We start from the raw sequence: 24,530 nt of genomic DNA, 5'->3' as shown, positions 1-24,530 counted from the left end.
CGTCCGGGCCACGCAGTCGGGAAGGGGGGGACACGGCCGCTGCCTCCAGCTGTGCTGACACGTTCTTCGGAGGCAGGTGGTCTGCGAGGGAGCCTCCCTGTTCCCACTGCTCTGTGCTTAAATGGGGTCTCGGCCATCTCAGGAGACAACTTTTCTTTAAATTTCAAGGAAGACTTAATAACCAGCAGCTGAGGGAATGAAGAAGCTCATTATCCCTTACATCACCTAAGCCGGAGGACACACCTCATTTGTCAGCCTTCCCACTATTTTGAAATGAGGCCGAGCGCAGGAATTCTCATCACCCTTTTTTTTTCTGAGTCCAATTAAAACACAGGAGATGTGGCCCAGATAGGTGCCTGCACCCCCACCCACAGGGCAGGGCAGAGCCTCTAACTCCGAGGTCCTGGCAGGGGCGATGGTGCTGGGGGACGGGGTGAAGCACGTTGGCTCCATGGGGGGTCCCCAGGGCCTGCTGTCCACCCTCAAGCTCACCTGTGGGGAGTGGAGTAGGTCGTCATTGGTGGGACCCAGAGACCCTTCCTAGAAGGCCCCACCCAGGGGCTGTGATCCCAGGAGAGGGGGCACGAGGAGAGGGGGTGACAGGTGACAACCTCTGGAGGGGTCTGAAACACCAGCCTCAAGTGGGAGCAGACTCTGGCCACCTCAGGGACAGTCAGCGTGAGCTCAGACCTTGGTCACCGAGGCACAAGGCACAGAGCGAATCAGGGACCCAGGGGGACCAGAACCAGCCGGGCGGGGGGACGGCAGTTCAGAGGCCCCCACCATCCACCCAGCACAGGCCTCCACCCCGTAGCACCTGCACCCTCCTCCAACGGACTCCCTTCTGGGGGCGCCAGCAACTGCCCCTGTAGCCTCCTCCTTCCCAGCCCTCTTGGGCTCCCTGAAAAGTCGGGGGGGCCTGCAGCTCTGAGCCCCGTGGGACCTGGTCACCTGGACCTCCCTCCCCTGCCCCGAGGGCCCTGCCCTGACCTCCCTCCCCTCACCCGTGGGTTTCCTCCACCTCCCTGCCTTCCCCCACAGGTCCCCCCTGACCTCCCTCCCCTCCCCTGCAGGTGCCCCCATCTCCCTCCCTTCCGCCGCGGGTTCCCGCCACCTCCCTGCCCTCTCCTGAGGCCCCACCCCGACTTCCCTCCCCTCCCCTGTGGGTCCCCCCCAGCTTCCTCCCTTCCCCCACAAGTCCCCCCGACCTCCCTCCCCTCCCCACCCCTCCCCGACAGGCCCTGCCCCAACGTTCCTCCCCTTCCCCACGGGTCCCCACACCTCCCTCCCCTCCCCCGCAGCCCAGCCCTGACCTCCCTCCCTCCCCCGCAGCCCAGCCCTGACCTCCCTCTCTCCCCCGCAGCCCAGCCCTGACCTCCCTCCCTCCCCCGCAGCCCAGCCCTGACCTCCCTCCCTCCCCCGCAGGGTTCCACCTGTCCCACAAGGTCACCAGCGTGGTTCCCGAGAGCGCCCTGCTCATCGTGCTGGGCCTGGTGCTGGGCGGCATCGTCTGGGCGGCCGACCACATCGCGTCCTTCACACTGACGCCCACCGTCTTCTTCTTCTACCTGCTGCCTCCCATTGTGCTGGACGCCGGCTACTTCATGCCCAACCGACTCTTCTTTGGCAACCTGGGCACCATCCTGCTGTATGCTGTCGTGGGCACCGTGTGGAACGCGGCCACCACCGGCCTGTCGCTCTATGGCGTGTTCCTCAGCGGGCTCATGGGTGAGTCTGCACCGCCGCTGCCCCGGCCAGGGCTCAGGGTGGGGCCCGGGAGGGGCCGGGCTGACTCAGCTCAGAGAGGTCGAGGTGCCGCACCCAGGCCTCCAGGCGGTAAGTGTCGGGGGAGAAATGTGACTGGCAGCCCCATAGGCCCTCGTGGCCGAGGCCGGTCCCCTGCGCGTCCCCAGGCCCCAGCACACTTTCTGCTTGGGGAGGCGTTCCCATCTCAGCAGCTCGTCTGGGGGGCTGTAGGTGGCTGGGGGCTGCCTCTCAACTGGCCAGAGGTCGGGGTCCGTCCACACTCACCGGCCTCCAGGTCCCAGGGAGACGAGGAGGACTGCAGAGCCTGGTGTATCGGGCATCGTTCCTCCTAGCCTGTGTGCCGGAGCCGCTCGGCTACCACTGCACCCATGTGGCTGCAGCCATATCTGGAGCCACAGCGGCCTGTGTGGTTTTGGTCTTGGGTGCTTTGTCTCTCGGGCACCGCCTCCCACCCTGGAGCCGGATCATGCATGGCTGGAACCTCCCGATATGCCAGGTGTGGTGCAGCCCTGATGCCCGCCGCTGCTGCCGGAGATGCTACAGCTTTGACCAGCTGGGCCCCACGGCTGAGCACAGGCCTCCGGTACCTGCTGCCCTCATCTGGCCTCCCCTCCTGTCTGGAGAATTCAGCCTCAAATATGTCCACCAGCTGAACCGGACTCACAAGAATTGTCAATTTTCCGTCTGGTTCAAGGGAGAGCATGGCCCGGCCTCTCCATGGGAATCAAGGGGCTGAAACCTGAGACCACAGTGGAGAAAGAGGAGCTCCCGGGTTGGGGCCACCCCTCCCCAGCATGTGGTCCCCTGGGGCCTTCTCACTCCTCCCTGGAGCCCTTGCCATCCGGCATCACCCACCAGGCGCAGCCCAGGGAAAGCTGCCGAGGGTGCAGACAGGCTCATGGATGGCAGGCTCGGGCCGGCGCTGTGGGTGTCACCCGTCATGTGGGCAATGCCATAGGTGTCAGGACACACCTCAGACAGGGCAGCCGCCCTCGCCACCGGACCCAAGGGAAAGCCTCAGGGGTTGTAGCAGACTCCTGGACCTGCGGCCCCTCGAGGGTCATGCCTACCTTGCCAGATGGCCCCTCGCCCATGAGATCCCAGCCAAGCGCTTCCTCCCAGCCGTGTCGAGTGTGGGACGGAGTAGCCTTTGACCAGTCTGGCCGTCAGGGCCACTCCTTTGAGAGCCAGGCACACTCCATGGCTCCGTGGCTGCTGGTCCCGATGGTCCCCGCCTAGCACTGGCCAGACACTGCCGGATTTCCCTTGTACGAAGCAGAATGTCCTCAGTGCGACTGGCCGAGCCTGGAGGAGGACGTCCTTGCTGCGCCTGCACCATGAAGCCTGGAGGACTCGCAACACCAGGACGTCGGCCCTGGCCCACCCCTGCCCCTCGCCGCACTGGGCTCCACTGTCCTCCAACAGCGCTGCTTGTGGGAAACACGTGTCCCGGCCATCACTGTGCCCTCTCGAGGGAGGCCGCTCCCCAGGTGACATGGATGCTGGAGGCCTGCGCTCAGCCTCGGGGCCCAGGTGGTCAAAGCTGGGTGCTGCTTGAGGTCCTGGAACAGAGATGCCCATGGCCGGCAGGTCCGTCCCATTCCTGGGAGTCCTAGAGAGCTGGGAGGCTGCGACTGACCAAGCCCTGTGGAGCGTCTCAAGGCCAGATGTGCCCACGGGAAAGGGTCGACATGGCAGTGCTGGCCTGGGGGCTGTCCGGGCAGCATGGGGACAGGCCCTACGGGAGCTTCAGGCATCAGAGGCCCTTGCACAGGCAAAGCACATGGTGGAGAGAGGCCTGGAACACACAGTCTGGTGGCATGAACCCTCCTGGCATGGCCAGCACATGGGCAACTGCCCAGACGGGAAGGCTGCTGGCCGGGGAGTTTGAACGCAGCTGACCCCAGGACCCCTGCCTGCTTGGAGTCCCAGGACATCCACCAGGGCCATCAGTGCCCTGGGGGTGGCAGAGCCAGGAGGCTGAGTTTAAAGATGACCTTGAAGGGGATTCGCATCCTGAAGCCTGAGCGTGGAGGTGGAGAAGGCTTGTGTGGTTCCCATTCCAACGCGAAGATTTTAACTCCCCGAAACGCTGGTTCTTCTGGCATCTGTCACTTCCTTGGGGTGTTGTGACGCTGGCCAGAGGCTGCCGGCGCTTAGGAGCTCACAGCAAACTCGGGGTTTAGTCACCGCAGAGACGACCCCAATCTGTCCCCACCCAGGCGCTAGCAAAGAAACCCCTGGTCAGGCTGCTCTCTGCTGTCTCCTGGGGCCCGTCTGGCTCCAGGGACAAACCCCCCACAAGCCCGAGCCTCAGGCCAGAGGGGTGGTGGGTTCCACTCCAGCCCAGCAGAGAGGCAGAAGCTGTGTGTGGGCGGGGGGCTCATTGGGGGCAGCCCCTCCCTGGGTGGCCTCTCCCACACCCTCACGTCTCCTGGTCCCTGGACCCTCACGGCCGGGAAGGCAGCAGAGAGGCCCAGTGTCCTCTGAGCCCTGCGGCCGTGAACGAGGGCAGGCTCTCGGGGCCATGCGGCCACACTCAGTTCCCTGAGGGTCCCCTGGAGCCTGGCACCTCCACATGGCCTCCATGAGGCCTGAACCCTGGGTTGAATGGCAAAGACTTGTGAAGGATGAGGCTGCATTTCAGTAAAACCTCCCCAGCGAGGGGCACCAGAGCCCACAGGCAGGTGCACCAGAGCCCACAGGCAGATGCAGGGAGGGAAGCCGGCCGGGAGCTGGGGACCACATGGACCCATGTCGTTCAGGTCCCTTGCTCCCACCGCAGCCCTGCTCATCCCCACAGTCTTCCCCCACATCCCCAACAGCCCTCCCACCTGCCCCTCCCTGGCTGTGCCCCACGGTGCTGTGTGTCCCAGCTCCAGGCCTGTCCTAGGTCGGCCCCACTTGCTCCTCCTGGGACGTCACTCCAGGTGATGGGCCCCCGTCCCTCCCCGGCATGCAGTCCCCCTGCACCCACCTGCCTCAGACGCCTTCACTGCTGGGCTGGGAACCCTGGTGTTGCAGCGGGAGGGGCTTGATTCTCTTTAGGCTGCGCTGTGCCAGCTGAGGCCCCCATCCACCCAAATACGAAGGAGAGGGCCAGGGTTGGTCTGTCTGTCTGTCTTGCTCAGATGGGATAGGCCCCCTAGGAAGACACCAGCCTTCCCTGGAGGGCGCTGGGGCCTGTGGGAGGGATGCAGGAGGCTGACCCAGCCCCCCATGCCACCAGCGCCAGCCAGACAGGCTCAGACCCCCGACCGAGCCTCTCCCCAGGGCCCTCCTTCTCTGGTGGCGGGTCCTGCAGCTGCCCCACGGCCCGGCTTGTCTTCCAGGCGACCTGAAGATCGGGCTGCTGGACTTCCTCCTCTTTGGCAGCCTCATCGCTGCTGTGGACCCGGTGGCCGTCCTGGCTGTGTTTGAGGAGGTCCACGTCAACGAGGTCCTGTTCATCATCGTCTTCGGGGAGTCGCTGCTGAATGACGCAGTCACCGTGGTGAGCAACAGAACCACTGCTCCACAGCAGCCAAGCCGTGGGAGGCCTGGGCCCCGTCTCACCCCTCATCAGTCAGTCAGCAAAGAGGGTGTGGAACTCTGTCCCCAAACTCCCCTCCCGGGGGCGTCCCGTCCCTCCACCTCCCTCCTCCCAGCTCAGAACCACAGGCGGCTTTCGCCAGGCTTCTTTGGGCTTTCAGTTCCTAGGCCTGGCCTGCCCACTCCATAGCTTCAGGGTTAATGATGCTGCTGTTGAAATCCCACCCTCCTGGTCCCCAGAGCGTCTGTGACTTTGGACCCATAGTTACTGCCACCCATTCCTGAGTTCCTAAAAAATACGTGAATGACCAGGCACAGTGGCTCACGCCTGTAATCCCAGCACTGTGGGAGGCTGAGGCAGGTGGATCACCTGAGGTCAGCAGTTCGAGACCAGCCTGGCCAACATGGTAAAACCCCATCTCTACTAAAAATACAGAACTTAGCCAGGGGTGGTGGCAGGTGCCTATAATCCCAGCTACTCAGGAGGCTGAGACAGGAGAATCGCCTGAAACTAGGAGGCGGAGGTTGCAGTGAGTGGAGATCACGCCACTGCACTGCAGCCTGGGCGACACAGTGAGACTCCATCTCCAATAAAATAAATACATGCATAAGCAAACAACAAAATCCCACAGGAACCGTGTAATCTGCCAGGGCTGCCTAACAAAGTACCACAGGTCTGGTGCCTTGGACGACATTTATTCTTGCACTGTTCTGGATCACGGTGTCAGCGCAGTGGGCTCCTGTGGGACCCTGGTCCTGGGCTTGAAGACGGTGCCTTCCTGTGTCCTCACATGGCTGTCCCTGTGCGAATGTGCCCTAATCTCCTCCTCTTACAGGGACATGGGTCCGATTGGATCAGGGTCCACCCCGGTGACCTCACTGTGCCGTACTCCCCTCTTTAACACTCACATGCCCAGGTCCTGGGGAGTTTAACGTGGGAATTTCAGGGGCACAATCTGGCCCACGACAGAGGTGAAGGGAGGGAAACAGCTGGTGCTGACGGCAGAGCACGGAGGGTGTGTGGTCCCTCGAGGAGACGGCGTTCCAGGAGCTTGCCAGGCTCTGTGGGTGGGTGGGGGGGATGGATGGTGCCTTCACAGAGGCCCAAAGGCCACGTCAGCGCTCAGCAAGGCCAGGAGAAGATTCAGGAACCCTGAGGAACACGGTTGCCACTTCACAGTGGCAATTGTGACGTTTCAAAGCCAATCCCATCAAATGCGGCCACTGCCTCCCGGAAGTGAGTCATGGGGCGACCAGAGGGGCACGTGCAGAGCAGACCTCTTAGGAACCGTCAGTGAGGCCAGCCCTGGGCCCCGCCCTGGCGCCACCGCAGCCCCCACACTGCCCCAGCCCCGCGCCACCCCTGCCCGTCCTCCCCCAGCCCCGAGGACCCTGCAGGTACAGCCGGAAGGAAGCATGTGGTCAGTTTCCTCTCCCCTCTAAAAGTGCCTGCGGCTTCTCTAAGAAACCCGGCAGCTTCTCATGTTCCCTTAGGGTTCTGGGAAGAGGAAAGTCCTGTGGGTGTCACACACCAGATTGCAAAGATATCCTCAGGGGAATCTGGGAAGTGGGACTTAATCGCACAAGGAATACAGTGAAAGCCCTGTGTGCCCCGCAGCCCTGCAGCTCCCGTCCCTGTAGAAGTAAGAGTCTCCCAAGAGGTTGTCTTCCCTCCCAGCTGGATTTTCATTAAAAAGCCCAGCTCCGAGAAGGCCCCAGGAGACCCCGGGACCCTCATGGGCACCCCCCGCCCCAGCCTGCATTTGCAAACACAACTTACACGCCTGCCTCAGGGTCCTCTCCCACCTTGACCAGAGCCAGAGACACAGAGCTGGGCTCAGCCAGGTTCTCCCCAGGGGCCTCGGCCCACCCAGGACGGCCCCCGGCAGGTCCCACCTGCATCGTCGCTTTGCTCGGCGTGGAGCCCAGGGTGTGGATAAGGTTTCCCCGCATTTTATCTCCGGGTCTTGCTGGGCTAAGGTTTAAAAACACGCGAAGACAGCAGGGGCTAGAACCAGCACAGCAGTGAAGTCACTCAAACTGAAACCCTGGGTTTGTCTCCGTAAATGAGACTCAGAATTCGAATGGCAGGTGAGCTTTGCGGCTGCCCCTGTTTTGCAGAGGATAGGAAGAGGCCAGCTTTGCTCCCGAAGCTTCTAGTCCCCTCCAGAACAGTCTTTTGCCCCCTGTGTCCTGCTGGCCTCTGGGCTCTGGGCTCTGGCCTTCTCCCCTTTGGGGGCCATTGCCCTGTGATGATTTTCCTTCCAACGGCCTCGGGTGCCGTGGGCTCCACACTCAGGCCATGTCTGGGGAGGCCCAGGCCCCGGAGAGGGGGTGGCGCTGACCAAGGACCACCCAACGCCCTGCCCGTCTCTGTCCCCGCAGGTCCTGTACAATGTGTTTGAATCTTTCGTGGCGCTGGGAGGTGACAATGTGACTGGCGTGGACTGCGTGAAAGGCATAGGTGTGTAGCCGTGGGTCGGGGGAGTGGGCAGCTGTGTCTCCTCTGGGGCCGACTCTCTTCTCTCCACACCTGGCCCGCAGCCCATGCAGAGAAAAGCTTTGCACTCAAAGCTGCTGCACTGGGCCCTCTGTCCATGTCACGTCCCCTTCCAGAGCGATTCACACACGATTTGAAACAGTCCTGGGGGTTCCTGGGTGTTTCCTGGAACAGGGATGAGGGCAGCCAGGTCTCCCTGGGAGAGACGGCCGGATGGGGCCTGGGGCCAGGCACAGGGGGCACAGGAGGGTCCCCTCCCCTGAGAGGTGCTGAGACCAGGCCCAGTCTCCAGGAGAGTGAGGAACCCACCCCCTTTCCCGGGCTCCCAGCACTTCCGCGCAGTCACCAGGCGGCCCCTGGCGAGGAAGGGCCCGGAAGGCCAACACGGCCACAAAGGGCATCCTCTCCCCAGTGTCCTTCTTCGTGGTGAGCCTGGGGGGCACGCTGGTGGGGGTGGTCTTCGCCTTCCTGCTGTCGCTGGTGACGCGCTTCACCAAGCACGTGCGCATCATCGAGCCCGGTTTCGTGTTCGTCATCTCCTACCTGTCCTACCTGACGTCTGAGATGCTGTCGCTGTCGGCCATCCTCGCGTGAGTCCCTCCCCCACACGCGAGCTTCTCCACGCCCTCCTGGGCCCGGCAGGGCGAGCCAGCCACGGGGACCCAGGCTCGGAGGGCAGTGCCAGCCACGGGGACCCAGGCGCAGAGGGCGGTGCCAGCCACGGGGACCCAGGCTCGGAGGGCGGTGCCAGCCACGGGGACCCAGGCTCGGAGGGCGGTGCCAGCCACGGGGACCCAGGCACGGAGGGCGGTGCCAGCCACGGGGACCCAGGCTCGGAGGGCGGTGCCAGCCACGGGGACCCAGGCTCGGAGGGCGGTGCCAGCCACGGGGACCCAGGCTCGGAGGGCGGTGCCAGCCACGGGGACCCAGGCGCGGAGGGCGGTGCCAGCCACGGGGACCCAGGCTCGGAGGGCGGTGCCAGCCACGGGGACCCAGGCTCGGAGGGCGGTGCCAGCCACGGGGACCCAGGCTCGGAGGGCGGTGCCAGCCACGGGGACCCAGGCTCGGAGGGCGGTGCCAGCCACGGGGACCCAGGCTCGGAGGGCGGTGCCAGCCACGGGGACCCAGGCTCGGAGGGCGGTGCCAGCCACGGGGACCCAGGCTCGGAGGGCGGTGCCAGCCACGGGGACCCAGGCGCGGAGGGCGGTGCCAGCCACGGGGACCCAGGCGCGGAGGGCGGTGCCAGCCACGGGGACCCAGGTGCGGAGGGCGGTGCCAGCCACGGGGACCCAGGTGCGGAGGGCAGTGCCAGCTGCTTGGACACGGGGGGTGTGCATGGCAGGAGCCCCAGGCTCCGCATCACCAAGTTCCCCATGAGCCCCAGCAAGGGGAAGTGGAAGGCCTGCCCTGCCCTCCGTCTGTCGTCTCGCCCGCTCTGTGGGTGCTCCCAAGCTGACTGGGAGTTCAGTGTGGGGCGAAGAATTTGGTTTATTTAAATTTTAAAATAAGGAGTTGGCGTTTCCACTGAATTGTCCGTGGGCTGACAGCAGTACCCACCCTGAGACAGGTCAGGCGGTGAGGGACTTTGGAACCCTTTGTTGCCATCCCTGCTGGCAGGCAGCCCTGGTGCCCATATCTGCATGATGATGACAGCCGCCTGTGGCCCCGCAGAGCCGGGGGCAGGAACCCTGGCGGCCCAGCCTGGCTCGGGAGGGAGAGGCCCCCCTGTAACCAGACGACTGGGACTGCCTGCAGGCGCCAGGCTGTGGGGGGCTGGGCGGATGCAGGGGCCTGGGGCGCCGGGCCAGGTGGCCATGTCCTGAAGCGCGTCTGTCCCTGCAGCATCACCTTCTGTGGCATCTGCTGTCAGAAGTACGTGAAGGCCAACATCTCGGAGCAGTCGGCCACCACCGTGCGCTACACCATGAAGATGCTGGCCAGCGGTGCTGAGACCATCATCTTCATGTTCCTGGGTATCTCGGCCGTGAACCCGTTCATCTGGACCTGGAACACGGCCTTTGTGCTCCTGACGCTGGTCTTCATCTCCGTGTACCGGGCCATCGGTGAGGCGGGGCTGGGTTGCGGCCGTGGGACCACGGATGGGCCGGCACCATCTCCGGGAAGGTGCAGGCTTTCCACTGGGCCCAGTGAGATGGAGGCGCAGCCCCACACGAGGCAGAGGAGGACCAATGGTGGTGGCCTCGGGGCTGGGGTGGAAGGCTCTGGAACCCCAAGGGAAACCACTTGGTTTCCCACTGACTCACCCTGGATGTGCCTCAAGACAGGGTCAGTGGCTTGGGAGATGGAACAGGAGGCAAGACGGCCCTGCCCCCGCCCAGCCCCATCCCCCAGCACCCGTGTGTGTGATGCACGGAGCGTGTGGGGGAGACGCCAGGCAGCGTGTGGCTCCGGGTGCATGGTGACAAGGGACGTGGCATGGGGACGCCGTATCTAGGGTTGCCACTGTTCTTCGTCGGCACACGCTTGGCCACCAAGACGCTGTCCCAGACGGGCTGGGGTCCCGCAGCTGGGAGGGTGGCCGGGGAGCTGAGTGCCACCCCATCCACAGGTGTGGTCCCGTCCACAGGTGTGGTCCCATCCATAGGTGTGATCCCCGTCCACAGGCGTGGTCCCGCCCACAGGCGTGGTCCCGTCCACAGGTGTGATCCCCCCACAGGTGTGGTCCATCCACAGGTGTGATCCCCCACAGGTGTGGTCCCATCCACAGGTGTGATCCCATCCACAGGTGTGATCCCCCCACAGGTGTGGTCCTGCAGACCTGGCTCCTCAACCGCTACCGCATGGTGCAGCTGGAGCCTATTGACCAGGTGGTCCTGTCCTATGGGGGTCTGCGCGGGGCCGTGGCCTTTGCCCTGGTGGTGCTTCTGGATGGAGAGAAGGTCAAGGAGAAGAACCTGTTTGTCAGCACTACCATCATCGTAGTGTTCTTCACCGTCATCTTCCAGGTGAGGCCCGGCCCAGCCAGCCCTGGGGTCTCGGCCCCGCCCGCAAGGGGCGTCTGGGCCCATCCTGCACTTCAGGACGAGCATTTCCAGGCTCCAGACCCTAATTGGGTTTTATAATTTTAGTAACTGGGAGCCGTTTTGTAGGTTTTCACGTGGCCCCACTGGGGAGGAAGCATAATTGTCCTAAAAACGTTCTTCCCGAGCCTTCGCTGGTGGATGAGGCCCCGGCTGCTGCTTCCTCCTCTGCAAAGCAGGGGCGCAGGTTGCTGGGCGCCCGGAGAGCAGGGAAGGCATCTGCGAGCCCCAGGGCAGGCAGCTCTGTGTGGTGCACCCAGTGGGGCCAGCAGGATGTGGGGGGCTGCCTGGCACCAGGATCACGAGACCCCGTCCTCCAGGGCCTGACCATCAAGCCCCTGGTGCAGTGGCTGAAGGTGAAGAGGAGTGAGCACCGGGAACCCCGGCTCAACGAGAAGCTGCACGGCCGCGTACGTCCGGGGCTCGGGGGATGGCGAGGGGCACCGCATGTTCCTCAGGGCTGGGCCGGGAGGGGAGGGGAGGCTGCGTCTGGGGCTGGGGGATTCGTGAGTGGGGCTGGTGGGTTCCTCGGGGCTGGGCCGGGAAGGGAGGGGGGCACGTCATGTTCCCCGGTTGGCCGCCCCAAGACGCTCCCATCTTTCTTCTCTTGAAAGGCTTTCGACCACATCCTCTCGGCCATCGAGGACATATCGGGACAGATAGGGCACAATTATCTCAGAGACAAGTAAGTGACTGGGACTTTCCTGGCTGTGCCACACAGCTCGGCTTCTGGGAACATCCTCCACTTAGAAGAGCCGGAAGCCACATGCGTAGCTGTCTGAGTCCAGGGTTGGTCAGGGCTCTGGTGCCCCATGAGGCCAGGTGCCAGGTGTGCCCCCAGACACACAGGTGCCCCGTGAGGCCAGGTGCCAGGTGTGCCCCCAGACACACAGGTGCCCCGTGAGGCCAGGTGCCAGGTGTGCCCCCAGACACACAGGTGCCCCGTGAGGCCAGGTGCCAGGTGTGCCCCCAGACACACAGGTGCCCCGTGAGGCCAGGTGCCAGGTGTGCCCCCAGACACACAGGTGCTGCCGAAAGGAGTTGGCGGCAGCAGTCGGGGCCACCGAGCGAGGGGATGGAAGCTGAATTCCCTGCGCTCCTTCCAGGGAATAGAGACGCCCTCTCACGTGGCCCAATTAATTCCAGATTGTTAAGTTATGTAGGAAGTGAAAGTCAGGAAAATAGATTATTTCCTCCAAGTCATAAATAGGGTTAGTATCAGTCAACATTTAAAACGATTTTGTCTGGCGGGGCTCAAGCCTGTAATCCCAGCACTTTGGGAGACTGGGGCAGGCAGATCACTTGAGGTCAGGAGTTGGAGAAACGCCTGGCCAACATGGTGAAACCCCGTCTCTACTAAAACTACAAACATTAGCCATGGGTGGTGGCGGGTGCCTGTAGTCCCAGCTACTTAGGAGGCTGAGGCACAAGAATCACTTGAACCCGGGAGGTGGAGGCTGCGGTGAGCTGAGATTGTGCCATTGCACTCATGCCTGGTGACAGAGCGAGACTTCGTCTCAAAATAAAAAAAGATTTTGTCCATTAAGCTGAAATCACCTATGTTTTATTATAAAATACATTTGACACTTATAATAAACCCAGTAAGTAGCACATACAATTTGCCCTGGGTTCCTATTTTCTGAGTGGTCTGTGTTTGGTGGGGGTGGAGGCACTGGGAGGTGTGGCCATGTGGCTTCACGAAGCTCAGCTGCGGTTCTCTGTGGCCACAGTGACTCTGCTCCAGGTACCCAGTACCCGACTCCTTGGCCGCCCAGGGGCCATCCCAGGGGTCTCAGAAGGCCTCAGTTAGCTTTGACTTCCTGGTGTGGCTGAAACTCAACCTGTACAGGAGAGCTGCTATTGCTGCCACGGGGCCTGCCCGGGTGTGAGCACACAAGCTCACCGGGGCCCACCCTCTGCCCTGAGGGGCAGCTCTGGCGGCTGCGCCCATGTTCAAGAGTGACAGGCATCACCTCCTTGTGCCCCAAAGGTTCCTCTACGTCCAGTCAGGCCACCATCCCTTCTGATCCGGATAACCGGCAAATACTCTAATTCTGTTAGGCTAAAAAACCTCACTCTGGTCAGCTTGGCTCTCGCAAGTCTAAGGGCTCAGGACGTCTGTCCGCCCCTGCCTTTCCTCCTGTGCAGCTGAAAAGTGCCCCCCACGTGGCTGGAGCCCCCTTGCCCGACCAGGCCTGATGCCCACCCTCTCCTGAGCCACCCTCTGGAGGCGGCGGCCGCTGGAAAGCGGAATGCAGTTTCACGTGCATCCAACGGCCTCCATCCAACAGGACAGGCGGGAGAACGATGGCCTGGGCGCGTGGCAGGGGCTGCTTCCCTCATTTTAAATGCGCCTGCAGGGTCGTTACAGCAAATAAAATTCAGGAGAGAAGTGGCCGGCCACGGTCTGGGCTCCAGGGCGCCTGTCGCCTGAGACTCACACCTGAGGTCTGTCCCTACAGGTGGTCCCACTTCGACAGAAAGTTCCTCAGCAGGGTCCTCATGAGACGGTCGGCCCAGAAGTCTCGAGACCGGATCCTGAATGTCTTCCACGAGCTGAACCTGAAGGACGCCATCAGCTACGTGGCTGAGGTAGCCGAGCCGCTTGCTCCCTCTGTCGGGTCGGGGTGCAGCAGGCTCGGGCACTGGCTGTGGGCGCCACAGGGGCAATGAGGAGAGGCCCCCGGCACCCGCGTCCCAAGGCCAGGCCCACCCCAGAAGTTCACAGGAGGCTGATGGGCCTTTGATGCCCTGGGAATCCCAGCTGGCTGTCACGTGGGGTAAACTGAGTCACAGAGTCCTGGTGACTGCGGTGCTGGTGGGGGTGAGCGCTGAGGTTAGGTCCTAGGACCCTGAGCTCCCTTGCTTTCCCTGGAGATGGGAGTGGACGGTAAGCAGGCAGGCTGTTATGGGACCTGGTCCTAACACAGTTGGGCCTGCCCCAGCACACACAGATGCCCACAGACCCACATGCACAGGCGGAGGGGCAGCAGCAGGGCTGTCTCCCGCCGTGGACGGCCGTGGCTCTGAGGCTGCCCCAGCATCTCCCAGTCCACTCTGAACAGGCCTTGGTGTCCACAGAGCCCATCTGCTCCAGAGACCAGAGGCCAGGCGCCCCACCCAGACCCGGGGCCACTGCCGCCACTGGCTCCCGCACCTGCCTACCATGGCAGGTGGGCCTCAGCCTCCCCGGCCTGCCCTGACCTCCCCAGGGGCGCTCTGGCTGCAGGAATCGCGCAACGCAGGGCCTGGGGCACAGCTGCAGGGACTCTGCTCCCTCTGGGCCCTGCGGCTCCTCCCTAAGGACAGAGTCCTCCCTAGTGAGCTTTGGTGCTCTCGTCCAGCAGCTGGTCGGGGTCGGTGCTCTCGTGAGAGGGAAAGGCCTGTCCTGCCAAACCCTGCAGACCCTCACACAGAGGGCTGGCGGGGGCCGGGAAACTCCATTCATTCAGATAGAATGATTCTGCCTCTACTGACGTGCATTCACCCCAGATGTGCCACCCATGACTGGGGCGTGGCAAGGCGCCTCCTGGCAGAGGGCATGGGGGCCTGGGGCTGTCAGGAGGGCTAGCCAGTGCAGATCAGGAAGGAGGGCCCCTGGACCAGGCTCCACACAAACCCCCAAACCACAGGCCCGGGAAGCGAGAGAAAGTTCAGATACCCTGGTCAGTAGGCGGGCCTTGAACCTCTCCCCCAACCCCACCAGCCACCATCCTTGACCCATGACCCATGACCCATGACCACGACCCTGGGCTCAGCTGCATGTGGGGAGCCCGTGGGTGCCTCCTGGTCACTCAGTAGCCTGAGTCTCCACAGCTGGGGTGGCGTCCGCCTGCCCGATGTCCCTCCTGGCTCTCACACAGGGCAGCTGCTCTCTCTCCCTGCACCCCCCACCCCACAGTGTGGGGCTCGGCAGGGGCAGGGGAAGTGGTGTGGGGAACAGCCCCTCCAAAGACCCCATGTGCCCAGGTGCTCCAGCCCTCGCCTGTGCCTGCCCAGAGCGGCAGCTGGCACTGTGGCTCCCCCGACCCTCACGGCTGTCTTCACGGGGCGGCAGGAGAGGGACAGAGGGACAAAGGTCATACAGAAGACGCTGGATTTAGAAGCAAAAGAGCAGGCAGAGGGCCCTTAGAACAATGACCCTCAGAGCCCCCCAGAGTGGGCAGTGAAGTGGGGGCCACATGTTCAGTGGGAGCAGCGGCCCCCGCCCGACCCCGGGGGCTCTCCTGGGAGCGTCTTGCTGCTGCAAGGCGGCATGGTGCCCACCTGGCAAGGTCTGAGCGCAGTGAGCTGACGTTCCCTCCACACCTGTGCCCCCGCTGGCCCTGGAGACCCTGACTCCAGCCACAAGCCCACCCTGCCCTGCACTCCTCCACAGCCTCACACTCTCCAGGCCTGCCATCAGGCGGGTGGGGTCTGAGGACACACAGGCAGCCCCACTCCCATCCTCTGGCACTCAGCTGTGCGGCTTCTGTGCCCCATCGGGCTCTGCTCCATTCCCTCGACCTGATTCATTTCTGGACATGAGGCCAATGGGGTTTTAGGGCCTCTGGCAGGGACAGGGGCCACTTCTGATTCCGCATATCGACAGTTTCCCCAGACACCCCCCAAGTCCTAGGCAGCTTTACCCCTTCACACTCAGACCACTGTGTCCTCCCACAAGCATTACCTCTGCCCAGTTCAGGCAGCAGTCTGGCTGTGGCCTCAGACAGATGGACAGAGGCTCAAAATCTGATCTCGTGGTTTTGGCATCTCCTCCCCTCTGCAGCTGTGAGGGGAGAACCTGGGGCTCAGGTCTCAAGGCCTTCCCTGGGCCCCGAGCTCTGGGCACTTCCCCGCTTCCCCCCAGGGCACACAACAGCAGCAGCTGCCGCAGGTCCGGGACCTAGGGCTTGGCTGCTCAGGCCACTGACCGGGCTGCTTCCTGACCATAGGGAGAGCGCCGTGGGTCCCTGGCCTTCATCCGCTCCCCCAGCACCGACAACATGGTCAACGTGGACTTCACGCCACGATCATCCACCGTGGAGGCCTCTGTCTCGTACCTCCTGTACGTGGCCGCGGTCCTGCAGCTTCCCTGGGGAAGAACCCAGCTGAGAGTCACAGGCGGGGCTGGGGTGGCTCCTGGCCTGGGGGTGGCATGGGGGAGTGGAGGGGTGCAGAAAGAGGGGCTGGGTGTCCCCTTCAGCAAGCGCTCCCCTGTGTTATGCGGTGGCCAGACTCCCTTAGTGCTGGATGCAAGGTGAAAGGGAGGGGCAGCAGCGGATTGGGGTCCGGGCCTGACGTGTTTGCCCCGGGCCAGGAGCAGCCTGTCCTGGTCCCCATGCCACCCCTACTGCCCCTCCAGCCATGGGCTCCACAGCTCACGGCCAGTTCTCATGGGAGGTCCACTCTGCCAGGTGTGCAGATGCCAGGGTCCCCAAGTCTCACAGCCAGGGCTCTGGAGGGGGACCAGTGAGGAGGGGGATCCACCTCAGAACGGAGGCCGGGAAGGCCTCGTGGGGAGTCAGCCTAAGCCCCGAGGGGAGAAGGGGCTGGCCAGGTGGCCAGGTGTCCCCGTACCCCAGCCGGATGCCCGCCTTGGGAAGGCGAGGGGTGCACAGGAGACCCCACCCTGAGGGAGCCTGTGTGGCTCAGCGCTGGTCCCCATGCAGGAGAGAGAATGTCAGCGCCGTCTGCCTGGACATGCAGTCTCTGGAGCAGCGGCGGCGGAGCATCCGGGACGCAGAGGACATGGTCACGCACCACACGCTGCAGCAGTACCTGTACAAGCCGCGGCAGGAGGTGGGCCCCGCAGGCTGGGGGCTGGACGCGCCCACAGGGACCCCTGTAGGGTGGCCTCCTCGTCCCCTCCCAGGACCATGGGGGATCCGTGCTCAGCCCCTGCGGCAGGAGGGCGGGAGTGTCTGGTGCTGGGCACAGCTGTGACCTCCGTGCCCAACCCTGCAGTACAAGCATCTGTACAGCCGGCACGAGCTCACGCCCACGGAGGACGAGAAGCAGGACCGGGAAATCTTCCACAGGACCATGCGGAAGCGCCTGGAGTCCTTCAAGTCGACCAAGCTGGGGCTCAACCAGAACAAGAAGGCAGCCAAGATGTACAAGCGGGAGCGTGCCCAGAAGCGGGTGAGGCCGGGTCACCAGGAGGCTCGAAGGGGCTGGGGCCTGGAGTGGGGGCAGTCTGGGCCGGGTGTGGCTGTGTTGAGGTCTGTGAGCAGCTTCACGTTTGCCCCACAGAGAAACAGCAGCATCCCCAATGGGAAGCTGCCCATGGAGAACCCTGTGCAGAATTTCACCATCAAAGAGAAAGGTGCGCTGGGGGCCCTGCGGGAAATGCTGGGAGCCACCACCTCCCAGCCCCAGCCCTCCCCTCTCGGGGCCCTCCCCTCTCAGGACCCTCCAGCCACCCAGGCAGGGAGGCACGGTCAGGGCCCCAGCTGCAGACCCACCCAGGATGGGGTTCCAGGGGTGCTGCCCTCCAAGTGGGGTCCCTCCTTGCCCTCCCCCAGCCCTGCGGTTTAGCCCTTCTCTCTGTGGGTCCCGACCCCCTGCACCTCTGGGCACAGAGCTGATGGACACGGCTGACCGGCTGTGAGGACAGCCCCCTAGTGACCCCAGTCCTCATCCCAGCCTGTCTCCTCCAGACTTGGAACTTTCAGACACCGAGGAGCACCCCAACTATGATGAGGAGATGAGCGGGGGAATCGAATTCCTGGCCAGTGTCACCAAGGACACAGCATCCGACTCCCCTGCAGGTGGGGACAGGGCACAGGCGTCGTGGCCCAGGGAGGGGCAGCTCCTGCTGCCCCAGGAGGGAGCTCAGTCATTGGACCAGGGGCACTGGGACCTGGCGGGGGGGGGTCTCCTGTGGGTTCTCAAGGGCCCTGCCTGGCACCTCGAGTGCCTCCTCAACCAACTCGGAGGCTGCTGTCCCAGGAGACGTGGGCCGGGCAGGGAGCAGACGGGGTGTGTCTTGAGGGAAGGGAGACCTCGCCTGTGCTGTCTGTGATGTGTGGGGTCATGGATGTGGGGCAAGGGCCTGCAACCTGAAAGGCACGTGACCCTAACCTTCCCGGTGATCCTATTCCAGGTGACCTTAACCTTCCAGGGCACGCAGCAGGTGACGGCCCCCGCAAGGCCTCCCCTGCCGCCCCAGGGCTCCCAGGAGGCTGACCGGCCGCTGCCCTCTCTCCTAGGAATTGACAACCCTGTGTTTTCTCCGGATGAGGCCCTGGACCGCAGCCTCCTGGCCAGGCTGCCGCCCTGGCTGTCTCCCGGGGAGACGGTGGTCCCCTCGCAGAGGGCCCGCACGCAGATTCCCCACTCTCCCAGCACCTTCCGCCGCCTGACGCCCTTCCGCCTCAGCAGCAAGTCGGTGGACTCCTTCCTGCAGGCAGACGGCCCCGAGGAGCGGCCCCCCGCCACCCTCCCCGAGTCCACACACATGTAACGCTCCCGGGCCTCCTGCCACCTAACCCCTCTCTCCGCAGCTCCTTTCCCTCCAGGTCTCCGCCTCGCGCTCTCTCTCTCCTCCTCCCTGGACCTGAACCTGGCTCTCTCTCTCTCTCCAGCAGCCCCTCTTCCTCCTCTAGCGCCCTGCTGGCCGCACCTCCCTCAGGAGCCCGGACAGACCCTGGCGTCTCTGCTGCTCCCACGGAGCTGAGAGCCCCAGGGCCGCCTGTGATTTCCTTTAGGTGGCTCCGAAAGCTAGTCCGCGAGTCCAACTCCTGCGCTCCCACGGAGCTGAGAGCAGGGCTAGGGGGAGCCAGACGCCCCGGGTCCCCTATCCTCCCACAGGGATACAGGGAGGGCCGGCCCCGCAGACCCGGGCTCTGCCTCCAGCTCAGGGCGCGCCACAGGGTCTGGGCTTTGTGAGCTCCCTCTGGGGGCCTGGGAGGCACCCGGGGAACGCCAGGGCGGTTTGAGATGGAGGAAGCAGGTTTTCCCCTTGGGGACCTTGACCTCCCGCGCTGCAGGGCCAGGGGCGGGACCTTCCTGCACGGAGAAGGCCGCTGTCCCGGGACCCCCGGCGGTGGGACGTGGTTGGGCCAGGGTGGGGCTTCGCTGTTGCTGCTTCCGCCTCTGTCCTGCGAACCGGGTCCTGGGAGGAGGCCCCGGCGGACGCCGAGCCCCGGGTGCCCGGCGGAAGGGGAGGCGAGAGCCGCCAGGCTTGGGGAGAGCTAAACCGCCCGGGGACGCCACTCCCGCCCTAGCGCCCGGGCTCCGCGCGCCGCTCACGCCCTGCTCTCCCGCAGGTGACACCGGCTCCGACACGCCGCTGACCGGACGCTCGTCCCCGCGCCACGGGCCGCCAGCCGCGGCCGCCGCCGCCCCGGAGAAGCCCCTGATCCCCGCGCGGTTACAGCGGCCGCGCGCCCCGAGCCCCGTCCCGCCCGCGCCCACGCCCACGCCCGCGCAGAACCCCGAGAGCGCCGCGGCCGAGCCCGCAGAGCCGCCGGAGCGCGAGCCGGGGGCGGGGCCTACACCCGGGGCGGGGGCGGGGGCGGGGGCGGGGCCGGGGCCGGAGCGCCGGGGACTGCCGAGTGCGCACGCGCGTTCGGCGGCGGCGCGCCGCGTGCACAGCCGGCGCTCGTTCCAGCGGCCCCGCGCGCGCCGCCGCCCCGCCCTGCTGAAGCTGGCGTCCCTGCCGCCCTCGTGCCACGCACCGCCGCACGCGCTGGAGCAGGAGGAGACGCCGCTGTGAAGCCGCGGGCGGGAAGGGCCCGCGCGCCGTGGCTGGCCGCTCGCGCCCTTTCCCACAGCTGCCGGGAAACCGAGGCTCGCCCAAAACGGATTTGCGTGAAACCAGCCCAAGGCTCCGGGCCCCCACCCCCGAGCCCCGCACCTCTCCCCGGGGACCGACTCAGGGACCTTCCGAGCGCCAGGACTCAGGGCCAGACCTGCAGCGGCTGCAGGCCCGGCCCCGCAAGCGGCCCTGGCCGAGCGCCGTTTCCAGGCCCTCGCCAGGTCTTTGAGCTGCAGGTAAAGTAGCGGGAACGTCTTCCGTCTACTCAGCGCTTGGGGATTTAGACTCCTAGAGCCAGCACCTGCCTCGTTCCCCCTCCAGGTTCCGTCCTGCCCGCGCCCGGTCTCAGGGTGGCGGCCGCGGGCACTGCCCGTCCCCCACAGACGAGGTCTCCGGCCTGACCTGTCGCACCTGGCCCGGAGGTCGCCCCGGGGGCCCTGGCTGGGTGAAAGGTGGCCTGGCGGGCGGCGCTTTCCAAGAATCATGGCCGTTCCTTAAGTGGACTGTGGGGCCCAGCAGCTGCTCTGGCCCCCTTAACAAAGCAGGGCGAACCAAGGGGGCATGGAGGGGCCCAGGGCACCGTCCCCCTCACCAGGCTCAGGCCCTCCAAGGAGGACCTGCTGAGACCCCTGGGCCTGTCCTGGACCCCGGACCCTTCCCACCCCTTCCGGCATCCCAGGCCGAGGCCTTGGACAGAGCTTCTGGTCCTCTGCAGGGAGATCATCCATCTGGGAGGCGCAGTCCATTGAGTGGGCGGAGGCCGCGGGTGCTGAGCCGGGGAGGGGCTCTGAGTCCATCCATCCCTCAGAGGGCAAGTCCCACAGGGTCCACCCCACCTAAAACCTGCTTGCGCGGTGGAGGTGGGACACTCCTAAGGGCTTTTCTAAAGCCAGACTTGCAGCTCCTTGCTCAGGAAAATTAGACTATTCACGTCTTAGATCCAGTGTTGACAGTCACCAGTAAGGAGGAGTTCTTAAGAGTTTTATATTGACTGAATATTGCACATTGAGTCCCTGGTGGGAAAAGTCCACAATTTCCCATTGATAGCTTCTTACTGTTGTGAAAAAGGGAAGCCTCAGCCACACAAAAGCCTCCATGACCCCTGCTTCAGAGAAGCTCTCTACCCTAACTGCAGTCACTGGTATTTGGATCAGATCAAGTGCAGTGACTTTTGGGATTCAGTGGTCACTGTCCACACTTCGCAGCCATTTCAACCAACTCTGAGCACAAAATGCAGCCATCCTCTATGCAGCAAAGCTTGCCCGGTCAGTGACTCTGCTGGACAGATCCAAGGCCAGCCCTGGTTTCCTGCTGCAGCCACTATCCTGACGTTCACCGGAGCAGGCTGGGGCCTGGCCTTCCGGGCATGAGTGGGTGTTCCCACAGGCCTCCAGTTTGTCCCATCTGCACTGCTAGGAGGTCTCCGGGTGACCAGAGGAGCAAAGTTGCCTTCCAAGTGCCTGTCTGTGCCTGGGAGAACAAGCCAGAAGCGTCGCGTGGCCCACAGCGCAGTGCATGATTCCAGGTGCTGAACAGCTCCCCTGGACCCTTGGGCCTGCATCTGACTCCTGGCTGCAGAGTCAGAAGCTGAGTCCAGGCAACAGCTTGGCCACTCCCGGTCGCTCCCCACTGGACACCCAGTTACCAAAGTCAGCAAAGAAGATGCGGTAATCACCACCTGATCTCCACATGGTGAACAAAACAGTCTCACCAACACCTCCTTGACCCGTCAGTCTTCACACCCGGGGTGGGCAGGCAGGCGTTCTGTGTTTACGAGAACCGCACACAGGCTAAGCACAAACATGGAACCGGAGTTCCAATGAGAAAACCTCACTCGCAAAAGCCAGGCTGCACCCCACCAGGTGATGCAGCGCGCCTGGGCCGTGGGTGCCAGGAGCCGAGTGCTAGGGACTCGTCATAATTGGGAATCCCCACGTTCCTGTCACTGCTGTCAAACAGAAGGTAAACAGTCTTATGAATGTATTTCCTTAGGAAAACTTGTAAAAACTTTTATTAGGATATCTATTTATTTAATACTGAACTTTGGCCTACTTTGTAATAGACTATAAACAAATTGAGGAAATCACTATTTCTCACTTCTGTATTTTCTCAAAAATAATTTTGTTACAGAGTCAATATACTGTGTACTATTGATTATTGTGAAAGCAAAGAATTTCATCAAAACAAAATATTTTAAATGAGTGAAAACTGTGTATGTTAATTTTGCAGCTGTAATATTAATCAAACTTTGTGTAATTCTAATCACAAAATGACGTGCCTTAAATGCCCCTCAGCTGTGGGTTGGCAGTGTCCAGACAGGGAGGGCCCATCACCAAAATCCTGAATGATTGCTAGACCAATTCTATTAAAAACATTTCAAGGCATTTTGGGTGCAAACTTTGTTTATAAATGAGAAATCATCTACCTACGAGAATTTAAGGAGCAGTCTCCTGTAGGCAGACATCACTTTGCCCAAAAATTAGCACTGACAGAGACGTGTGCATGTGTGTGTGCCCGTGTGCATGCACATGTGCATGTGTGCGTGTGTGTGCGTGTGCTGTTGCTGCCCTTCCTAGCTGGTGTGAGGAAGCCGCTGGACATGGCTGTGGAGCGACCCCTGGATCTGAGCACAGCCCCTCCGGTGCAGACAGATGTCAGAGCCCCCTGGGGAGGGTGTGAGGGAGTAGCTAAGGCATAGGCTGGGATTCGGGTGGTGGGAACAATGCTCACCCAGGCCTGAGCAGGAGGATGAGGTGCCTGAGACACTCAAGTGGCCTAGAGCAGGTGGGCCTGGGGCTGGAGAGAGGTGGGCTGAGAGTCTAGAGCCTGGATGGCTTGACCCTTCTGGGGGCTGGGGGCAACCAGGATTCCCCAGGTGGGAAGGCGATGCCTGCCAGCTTCCTCTGGACAAAAAGGAACCCCATGTGCCAGGGCCCCGCGTTTTGGGGGTGCCCTTACAGCAGCTGAGACTGCAGTCGACAGACGTGGGGGCTGAGTCCATGAACAGCAGCAGAGCCTCATCGTTAAAGAGACATGGGAATCCCTCACTGAAACCTCCCGTCTGCCCCTGGGTAAGAGGAGATCAGGGAGCTGCCCTAACTTGAAAGACACCCTTTCGACCAAGGGCCAAGTGGCCTGGAGGCCACACCCGGTGGAAGGGGCGTGGGTCCATGGTCCCCGGGATGAGCTGCAGCCACACCAGCCCTACCTGTGCGTCCACTTCCCTGATGGCCACTTTGCAACCAGACGCTCCCATGCAGACAGCAGGCACTGGCCTTCCGTTTGGGTGGCCACTGCTCTCCTACTAGGAGGTGGCCATAGGCCTCACCCCGGCGTCCTGTAGTACGTGGGGTGGAGACAACCTTCCCCTGGTATCAGGGTGTACACCCACTGCCCAGGCACCAAACACTGCCTCTGCCAGAGGCATCCCCACACCTTCCCGCACATTCTGGCTGGCGTCCTGTCCCCCAAATCATGCACATTAGTGGTCCCAGAGCTTGCTGTCTGGTTTCAGCGTGGCCTCCGAGGCCGAGTAGCCAAATGCTTGGTTCACTGTTATTGCAGGCACCCCTGAAGTGGATGTGACCAGTGACTAGTGACCGTGGGGCCCAGTGGTGACCCTCACATAGAAACAGAGCAAAACACCAGTGAGGGCTGCACACTCACCACTGTTCGCCCTGGGGACTCATTCCAGAAGTAACAAGAATTCCCTCTCAGTGGGAAAATAAACACATTTTTCATTCTTATAAGGGGCACTCTGATGACTGTGAACACTATGAATTTTATTAATTCATATGCATTTACTGAGCACTTACTGTATGCTAGGTGCACTCAAGGCCTGCTGCTGAGCGGGAAGCTGGGTTAAGAGGCACATGGAACAGCACGCCTGTTGGATGTTCTGGGAAGAGCACCCCCTTCTGAGTCCCTGTTGCTCCTCGGTTACTTAACTCCACTTAAGTTTTGATTATTTCAAGAAAAAGTCTCATTTGTGAATTTTTCACATCTTGTGAGGATGAAATAAAAGTAAAATGTCAACTCTGCCATCTCAAAAACGTCTTGAGAGCTAACAAAGCGTGTCCTCAGGCTGGAGTACCTGCGGCCCATGGGCAGCCGCGGGAGGTCCTCACACCCACCTGCACTGCACGGGGCCCATGGGCCAGACTTGCGGGGTCCTCACAGGAACAGATGGGCCCGCTGACACCCCCACCTCTCCCACCTGCGAGTCCCTGGGGCTCTGAGACAGGGATGGAGGGAACAAGGTGCTGTATACACAGGTAAGAGGAGGAATGAAGGTCAATGCCTTTCACTCACTCAACCGAATCAATACTTTTCTGAAAACTAAGAAAGCACAGGAGTCTGCCCCTCGGAACACCAGGACCCAGGGCTCCCTGCTCATCCTGGGTAATATCCCCACTCCTTTGAGACGAAGTCTCGCTCCGTCGCCCAGGCTGGAGTGCAGTAGTGCAATCTTGGCTCACTGCAACCTCTGCCTCCAGGGTTCAAGCAATTCTCCTGCCTCAGCCTCCCAAGCAGCTGGAATTACAGGCATGCACCACCACACCTGGCCAATTTTTGTATTTTTAGTAGAGATGGGGTTTCACCATGTTGGCCAGGCTGGTCTCAAACTCCTGATCTCAAATGATCCACCCACTTTGGCCTCCCAAAGTGCTGGGATTACAGGCATGAGCCACTGCACCCGGCCTCTGGGGTAATGCCTTGATTAGCTTTGGAAAAAAATTAAAGATTAACGTGCAAAATGATGCTACCATTGAAGGCAGATGCTGTAGAGAGATGGGTACATTTTGGAAAAGAATTTAAAGGATTCTGTATCAGGAAAAGCATGATTCACAGGTCTTGAAATGTACTCCAAGTAAATATTCACTTTCATATTTACTTTTACTAAAATTTACACTCCTGCCATTGCTCGTCTACCAGGTACGGCTGACTT

General features: G+C 62.5%; 2 protein-coding genes across 4 annotated transcripts in view; one reads left to right on the top strand and one right to left on the bottom strand.

Annotated features, from left to right (window-relative positions):
• Window positions 1-19,231, top strand: part of SLC9A3 (solute carrier family 9 member A3) — a 44,707-nt gene extending 25,476 nt beyond the window's left edge. Inside the window, exons 2-17 of one of the 2 annotated variants that reach the window (XM_015139678.3) lie at window positions 1,426-1,728; window positions 5,100-5,260; window positions 7,684-7,762; window positions 8,211-8,388; window positions 9,641-9,861; window positions 10,562-10,764; window positions 11,160-11,249; window positions 11,454-11,524; window positions 13,302-13,431; window positions 15,774-15,886; window positions 16,491-16,620; window positions 16,786-16,962; window positions 17,074-17,146; window positions 17,481-17,591; window positions 18,033-18,282; window positions 19,092-19,231. In XM_015139678.3, the coding sequence (XP_014995164.2) occupies window positions 1,426-1,728; window positions 5,100-5,260; window positions 7,684-7,762; window positions 8,211-8,388; window positions 9,641-9,861; window positions 10,562-10,764; window positions 11,160-11,249; window positions 11,454-11,524; window positions 13,302-13,431; window positions 15,774-15,886; window positions 16,491-16,620; window positions 16,786-16,962; window positions 17,074-17,146; window positions 17,481-17,591; window positions 18,033-18,282; window positions 19,092-19,095 (2,294 nt within the window). In that variant the 3' untranslated portion in view covers window positions 19,096-19,231. Of the gene's footprint in view, window positions 1-1,425; window positions 1,729-5,099; window positions 5,261-7,683; window positions 7,763-8,210; window positions 8,389-9,640; window positions 9,862-10,561; window positions 10,765-11,159; window positions 11,250-11,453; window positions 11,525-13,301; window positions 13,432-15,773; window positions 15,887-16,490; window positions 16,621-16,785; window positions 16,963-17,073; window positions 17,147-17,480; window positions 17,592-18,032; window positions 18,287-19,091 lie in introns of those variants that run through there. The other variant, XM_078004537.1, reaches the window with a different exon arrangement.
• On the bottom strand, window positions 12,382-23,628 carry LOC114679012 (uncharacterized). Of its 2 annotated transcripts, none has more exons than XM_078004540.1 (4): window positions 16,399-23,628; window positions 15,753-15,913; window positions 15,509-15,607; window positions 12,382-13,710 (listed from the first exon to the last, which is right to left on the bottom strand). In XM_078004540.1, the coding sequence occupies exon 1, from the start codon at window positions 20,065-20,067 to the stop codon at window positions 18,592-18,594; it is 1,476 nt and encodes a 491-aa protein (XP_077860666.1). In that variant the 5' UTR covers window positions 20,068-23,628; the 3' UTR covers window positions 12,382-13,710; window positions 15,509-15,607; window positions 15,753-15,913; window positions 16,399-18,591. The 2 variants fall into 2 exon arrangements, with proteins under 2 accessions (XP_077860666.1, XP_077860667.1); XM_078004541.1 differs by having other exon boundaries at window positions 12,382-13,488.
• Between the last annotated feature and the right edge of the window lie 902 nt (window positions 23,629-24,530).

The sequence above is a fragment of the Macaca mulatta genome, chromosome 6 (assembly GCF_049350105.2).
Source record: "Macaca mulatta isolate MMU2019108-1 chromosome 6, T2T-MMU8v2.0, whole genome shotgun sequence".
Taxonomy (NCBI): Eukaryota; Metazoa; Chordata; class Mammalia; order Primates; family Cercopithecidae; genus Macaca; species Macaca mulatta.
This window is presented reverse-complemented; position numbering and strand designations above follow the sequence as displayed.